Source organism: Pseudophryne corroboree, chromosome 3 (assembly GCF_028390025.1).
Source record: "Pseudophryne corroboree isolate aPseCor3 chromosome 3, aPseCor3.hap2, whole genome shotgun sequence".
Taxonomy (NCBI): domain Eukaryota; kingdom Metazoa; phylum Chordata; class Amphibia; order Anura; family Myobatrachidae; genus Pseudophryne; species Pseudophryne corroboree.
Window position 1 is genome coordinate 288,025,469 of NC_086446.1, and position 7,529 is coordinate 288,032,997.

Below are 7,529 nucleotides of genomic sequence, written 5' to 3' on the forward strand. Positions count from 1 at the left end.
GTCACATTTTGAGGTTTGTAGGGTTAAACCGAATAGAGGCGAATCAACGCCAAAAATCCACCTCTAAACTATTGGCCAAAAAGGAGATGCAGTTGATTTATAAGTACAACACACTTATACCTAAAGGGCTTAACTCAGACTTCGAAGTGAAGTGGTTTTTATAAAATTTCTTGATTTGTTCATCTTATTTGTATAAATTGACTCTTTATAGACCCTTTTTTAACTTTATTATGTGTTATTAGCAATCTTGATGTAAAATGCCTAAGACTAATAAGGCCACCTGTTTTAAATAGGTACTAAATCCGGAACACACAGTGTTAATTCTCCCCTCCGGGATCCGCTTGTGGGACACTACCGATAAGTGTTTTGAACTTGGCCGGGACTCTGTTGCCTTGGCAACATAACAAATAGAACAGGAAGGAGATCAGCACGTGACCCCTAGTGATAAGCAGGAGGACGGAAGCGCCGACACGTACGGGGAAGGTGCTCCCCGGGACTCAATCTAAAAACCGGAAGTCGACAAATGACGCACCGAGTGACCAGCGGGCGGAAGCATCGGACCGCCTATCAGATCGGACTGTCCACTGTAACCTAGCAACCGGGGACGGCTAATACGGGAACATGTATCAGTATCAGTGTGCTTCATACTTTGCATTGAATACTAACAAGGACTTAGAAAGAGAGCTCACTATTTAGACTTTATGTATGTAGTGTGTTGTTTTAAACAGAACCTATTTTTAGATGTATTCTTATCACGAGGCTTGACCGGAAGTGGTTGCTAAGGCAACCAGGAATAACTTATGGAGGGAGCCATCTTTGTTACAGATGTTACTGCTTTTTTAATTAGTATTGTGATTGGTTAGTTGAAGAATAAAAGGAGTGTAGGATTTAGAAGGAGCATATCAGCCTTGAGAAAGGGCCTAGCAAGGCCTGAAACGCGTTGGAACAGCCTGGAATACTTGGTTTGCTGTGTGTGGAGGGAGCCGCTGCCGGATAATCCAGAGTGCCATTTCCCGGGAGGCTGTCTGGTGACTTGATACACGCTTGTCTGAGGATATTTATCCTCCCACTATCTGGTAATTGCAACCTTTTTTTTCACACAGCTCAACCAGTATTTGCCATGCTGTATGTGCTCCATAAAGTATTTTTAAAATAATTTTATACATCGGAAAAAGTTGTTTATATGGAATATTTGTGCTATCATTCTGTGAAGGAATAAAACGGTGTTGCACTAGGTATTCCCTTCTTTCTATTTTTTATATGACGTCACGAACTGGATTACTGATGAAACCGTCTGCCCTCTTATGACGAGATCAGAGAACCCTATACATGCCTGATTGCAAGTATTTGAAAGGGACGTCTACCTAATATATCTGAAAATTTATTCCTATGCTTGATTGTTTAACATTGTCATTTGGCGCCCCATATAGTGTGTACTTGTCTTCTATAACAAATTGTGTCTATTGGGAGTGAGTTACGCCCATATTTTGGTTCACACAGTTAAGGCAGCCAGTTCCGCGCATTGGAGGGGTGCTCCATTCTTGTGTTTAAAAAATCCTCCCCTGCTTCCACTAAATCCACCGCATGACGATGGGGCTCCACTGGTGGAGCCAGGTGCGGTGGGGGCCCGTCTCCAGAACTTCAGCGACCGGTGGGTTCGCTCACAGGTGGATCCCTGGGTTCTACAAGTGGTATCTCAGGGATCCAAGCTGGAATTCAAGACGTCTCCCCCTCGCCGTTACCTCAAATCAGCCTTGCCAGCTACTCCCCTGGACAGGGAGGTAGTGCTGGCGGCAATTCACAAGCTGTACCTCCAGCAGGTGATAATAAAAGTTCCCCTCCTTCAACAGGGACGGGGTTACTATTCCACAATGTTTGTGGTACCGAAACCAGACTGTTCGGTGAGACCCATTCTAAATTTGAAATCCTTGAACACCTATATAAGGAAGTTCAAGTTCAAAATGGAATCGCTCAGGGCGGTTATTGCAAGCCTGGAAGAGGAGGATTACTTGGTATCACTGGACATCAAGGATGCTTACCTACATGTCCCCATTTACCCACCTCACCAGGTGTACCTCCGGTTTGTGGTACAGGACTGCCATTACCAATTCCAGACGTTGCCGTTTGGTCTGTCCACGGCACCGGTGGTATTTACCAAAGTAATGGCCGAAATGATGATACTCCTTCGAAAGAAGGGAGTTATAATTATCCCGTACTTGGACGATCTCCTTATAAAGGCGAGGTCCAGGAAGCAGTTGGTGGTGGGAGTAGCACTATCTCAGGAAGTGCTACAACAGCACGGCTGGATTCTGAATATTCCAAAGTCGCAGCTGGTTCCTACGACGCGTCTGCTGTTCCTGGGTATGATTCTGGACACAGAATAGAAGAAGGTGTTTCTCCCGGAGGAGAAGGCCAAGGAGTTGTCATCTCTGGTCAGAGACCTCCTGAAACCAAAACAGGTGTCGGTGCATCACTGCACGCGAGTCCTGGGAAAGATGGTAGCTTCTTACGAGGCAATTCCATTCGGCAGGTTCCATGCAAGGATCTTTCAGTGGGATCTGTTAGACAAGTGGTCCGGATCGCATCTTCAGATGCATCGGCTGATCACCCTGTCCCCGAGGGCCAGGGTGTCTCTGCTGTGGTGGCTGCAGAGTGCTCATCTTCTCGAGGGCCGCAGATTCGGCATACAGGACTGGGTCCTGGTGACCACGGATGCAAGCCTCCGAGGTTGGGGGGCAGTCACTCAGGGAAGAAACTTCCAAGGACAATGGTCGAGTCAGGAGGCTTCCCTACACATAAATATTCTGGAACTAAGGGCCATTTACAATGCCCTAAGTCAGGCAAGACCCCTGCTTCAAAACCAGCCGGTGCTGATTCAGTCAGACAACATCACGGCGGTCGCCCATGTAAACCGACAGGGCGACACAAGAAGCAGGATGGCGATGGCAGAAGCCACAAGGATTCTCCGATGGGCGGAAAATCACGTGATAGCAGGGTCGATTTCTGCACTTCCTACAGTCAGGAGTGACTATGGGCCTAAAATTGGGATCCATTAAAGTCCAGATTTCGGCCCTGTCTATTTTCTTTCAAAAAGAACTGGCTTCACTGCCTGAAGTTCAGACGTTTGTTAAGGGAGTGCTGCATATTCAGCCCCCTTTTGTGCCCCCAGTGGCACCTTGGGATCTCAACGTTGTGTTGGATTTCCTAAAATCACATTGGTTTGAGCCACTTCAGACCGTGGAATTAAAATATCTCACGTGGAAAGTGGTCATGCTTTTGGCCTTGGCTTCGGCTAGGCGGGTGTCCGAATTGGCGGCTTTGTCCTGTAAAAGCCCCTATCTGATCTTCCATATGGACAGGGCAGAATTGAGGACTCGTCCCCAATTTCTCCCTAAGGTGGTATCAGCGTTTCATTTGAACCAACCTATTGTGGTGCCTGCGGCTACTCGGGACTTGGAGGCTTCCAAGTTGCTGGACGTAGTCCGGGCCCTGAAAATCTATGTTTCCAGGACGGCTAGAGTCAGAAAAACTGACTCGCTGTTTATCCTGCATGCACCCAACAAGCTGGGTGCTCCTGCTTCTAAGCAGACTATTGCTCGCTGGATCTGCTCCACGATTCAACTTGCACATTCTGCGGCTGGACTACCGCATCCTAAATCAGTAAATGCCCATTCCACGAGGAAGGTGGGCTCTTCTTGGGCGGCTGCCCGAGGGGTCTCGGCTTTACAACTTTGCCGAGCGGCTACCTGGTCGGGATCAAACACGTTTGCAAAATTCTACAAGTTTGATACCCTGGCCGAGGAGGACCTTGAGTTTGCTCATTCGGTGCTGCAGAGTCATCCGCACTCTCCCGCCCGTTTGGGAGCTTTGGTATAATCCCCATGGTCCTTACGGAGTTCCCAGCATCCACTAGGACGTCAGAGAAAATAAGAATTTACTCACCGGTAATTCTATTTCTCGTAGTCCGTAGTGGATGCTGGGCGCCCGTCCCAAGTGCGAATTGTCTGCAATACTTGTATATAGTTATTGCTTAACTAAAGGGTTATTGTTATGAGCCATCTGTTCAGTGAGGCTCAGTTGTTATTCATACTGTTAACTGGTATAGTTATCACAAGTTGTACGGTGTGATTGGTGTGGCTGGTATGAGTCTTACCCGGGATTCCAAATCCTTTCCTTGTAGTGTCAGCTCTTCCGGGCACAGTTTCCCTAACTGAGGTCTGGAGGAGGGGCATAGAGGGAGGAGCCAGTGCACACCAGTAGTCCTAATTCTTTCTTAGAGTGCCCAGTCTCCTGCGGAGCCCGTCTATTCCCCATAGTCCTTACGGAGTTCCCAGCATCCACTACGGACTACGAGAAATAGAATAACCGGTGAGTAAATACTTATTTAAATAGGAAATAAAACCACAAATTTGCTATTAAAAAATATCAAAGGCCGAATAATATACATGAAAGTGTCACTTTTACATACATGTGAATGCATCGGACTCAGGAATTTAACAGGTTTTTGGTGTAGTGTGAATGGGGGACTCAGACTAAGGGGTACATCTATAATTTGCATACTATAAAATGATACAGAGCTGCTGATTGGTTGATGGGGAAATTTCTCCACTGGCTCACTTCTCCGCTCTTATCACTGCTTAGTAAATGTCCCCCTAAGACCCAGGAAGTTCCCAGGTTGATAAACATGGGTCATACCCGTGTATTTCCTGGGTCTTATGGGGTCTATTCATGAAGCAGTGAAAAGTGTGGAGAAGTGAGCCAGTGGAGAAGTTGCCCATGGCAACCAATCAGCTGCTCTGTATAATTTTATAGTATGCAATTTACAAGTGTTACTTCAATGCTGATTGGTTGCTATGGGCAATTTCTCCACTTGCTCACTTGTCCACTCTGATCACTGCTTCATGAATAGACCCGTAAGTCTGAAAGTGTATTAGCTGGGTTATGTCATCACCATTAGTCGACAGCCAATCAGACACTTTTGCACCTGGGAAAAACTCTGGTACAGAGCACGGTAGTGGACCAGGGACTTTGACCTTGGTTGTTTCTGTTCACACGTAGCAAAAGTCTGGGTCAATGCATGTTCAAGGGCAAAAACCTGAGTTTTTGCTGTATGTCTGAAAGGGGTATTAAGCCATATAAACATGATAAAAGTTAGTAAGAATATTATTATTATTATTATGTATAAAGTTGAAACAAAGCCAGCTATATATCTGGGAACTAATCAGTAAAAAACACATATACTATCACATAAACTGTACCTACAGTACACACTATGATCCTGCTGCTTAGCCTAAGTCAAATGAGATTGTCACTGTCCATTAATATGACTCCTCATGAGGGCGGCATGATTGGACTAGTGGGCTGATTCAGACCTGATCGGTGCTGTGCGTTTTCGCACAGCAGCGATCAGGTCTGAACTGCGTTCGGGTCGTAGCCCTGTGATCGCCTGTGCCTGATTGACAGGCAGAGGCGGTCGCTGGGCGGGCCGGCGGTGCTTAGTCGCCATTTAGGGGTCGCGGTCCGGGCAACGCAGCCGCTGCGACCTGGGCAGCGACGATTAGCTCCCTGCCAGTGCGCAGGAGCTGCGCTGGCAGGGAGCTACTCCTGAAGTACATCGCCACTGTGCGATGCTTTTGTACTTGTGCAACGGGGCAGGGACTGACATGCGGGGCGGGCTAGCCCTGTGCTTGGCGTCCCCCGCATGTCAGTGTGACTGATCTTTAGCACATCTACGATCAGTCTGAATTAGCCCCAAGATCGGGCTGCTTGGCCTAAATGGACAAATCCCTTTCAGCTTCATTGGATTATGATTAGTGTGGTTGGAATATGACTGTGCACACAGTCTGGACAGCAGTTACCAATAAGTCCTAGAATGCTTTCTTATGATTTGAGAGTATGGGCAAAATCTGTACTACAAATTAAAATGTTCTTACATATTGTTTTGTGCTTTACAATACATATTCAAATGTTGTTATTCCCCAGGTCTAACATAGCAAGTAACTGGTAAGTAATGTTTACATTGTACAGTAGTCTCTAAGTAACACGCATGAATACACACTGACCCATAGTTGGTACCTGTTTTACTTTTCTTTTCTGTTTCTGAGGTCTTTCTTCATCCTCCCAGCTGGAGACATCCCCCAAATTCCACTGTTTGTCGCTGTGGAAAATCATTTTCCTGGGTTGGGTGGTTTTAGAAGGTCGCTCCATGCTACATAGAGTATGTCTGTTCAGTACCTTGACAAAACTAGTGTTAGGAAGACTGTCAGGCACAGATTCCTAGAAAAAGTTCTGTGGACAGAACGAGCTGTCCTGCACTGACAAGGCAGAAATGGATCTGCCTGGAGTGGGATGTTCAGTGTCGGCAGCAGCAGCCCGAACAGCAGGTGAGACTGCAATGTAAACAGATTGCTCCAAGAGTTCTTTATCTTTGTAGAAAACTTAGTTGTATAACTGAAAGTGAAACTTAGAGAGAGGGAGGGTCCAGAGACACAGGTAGCTAAGTGACATGTACTGTATATCGGAGGCAAACACATGATTTGCACAGGCGTAGGAGTGACATATAGTCACGGGTCTTGAAATGTAGAAAACAGATGACAAACAGTGTCTGTTCGTTCAGTGTTTCAGTCCAATAACTGATGCAGAGCTTCTGTGACTTGTATTGAAACACTGTGGTCACATACCACATACACCCCAGATGTAGGAGTGGCGAGTGCAGTGAATCAATACCTTTTGATCAGTTCACAAACTGCGCTGTTTACAAAATACAGCCACCCTTGGACCGAAAGGCGATTATTATTATTATTATTATTATTATTATTATTATTATTATTATCCTTTATTTATATGGCGCCACAAGGGTTCCGCAGCGCCCAATTGCAGAGTACAGAAATAATCAAACCGGAAAACAGCAACTTACAGTTGACGACAGTATAGGACAAGTACAGGGTAAATAAACATAGTTACATCAGCAGATGACACTGGAATAAATATCAGGTGGCAGAAGACTGCTGGATGTGGTACAGTTGAAGATTATTAAAGTAAGACAAAGGATAAGCACATGAGGGAAGAGGGCCCTGCTCGTGAGAGCTTACAATCTAAAGGGGAGGGGTAGACAGACAGGGGTGACACAGATGGGGTACATAGAGAATGTGGAACAGAGGCTTAGGATGAGATTTGGCTGGGTTTGGTGAAGAAGTGGGTCTTGAGAGCCCGTTTGAAGTTTTGTAGAGAGGTGGAGAGTCTGAGGGGGAGAGGTAGGGAATTCCAGAGAAGTGGTGCAGCACATGAAAAATCTTGGAGGTAGGAGTGGGAGGAAGTAATCCGTGGGCAGGAGAGTCGTCGTGCATTAGCAGAGCGAAGAGGACGGGTGGGAGTGAAAAGGGAGATAAGGTCAGAGATGTAGGTGGGAGAGGAGTGGGTGAGGGCTTTGTAAGCGAGTGTGAGAAGCTTGAAATGGATTCTGAAAGGGAAGGGGAGCCAGTGAAGGTCTAGTAGGAGAGGAGAGGTAGACGTAGTGCGTTTGGTGAGGA

General features: G+C 46.4%; 1 protein-coding gene across 1 annotated transcript in view; it reads right to left on the reverse strand.

Moving 5' to 3' along the window:
* LOC135055339 (opioid growth factor receptor-like) overlaps window positions 1–6,522 on the reverse strand; it is a 40,072-nt gene extending 33,550 nt beyond the window's left edge. Inside the window, exon 1 of the mRNA XM_063959287.1 lies at window positions 6,076–6,522. Coding sequence (XP_063815357.1) covers window positions 6,076–6,207 — 132 coding nt within the window. The 5' untranslated portion in view covers window positions 6,208–6,522. The remainder of the gene's footprint in view (window positions 1–6,075) is intronic.
* Window positions 6,523–7,529: the final 1,007 nt, after the last annotated feature.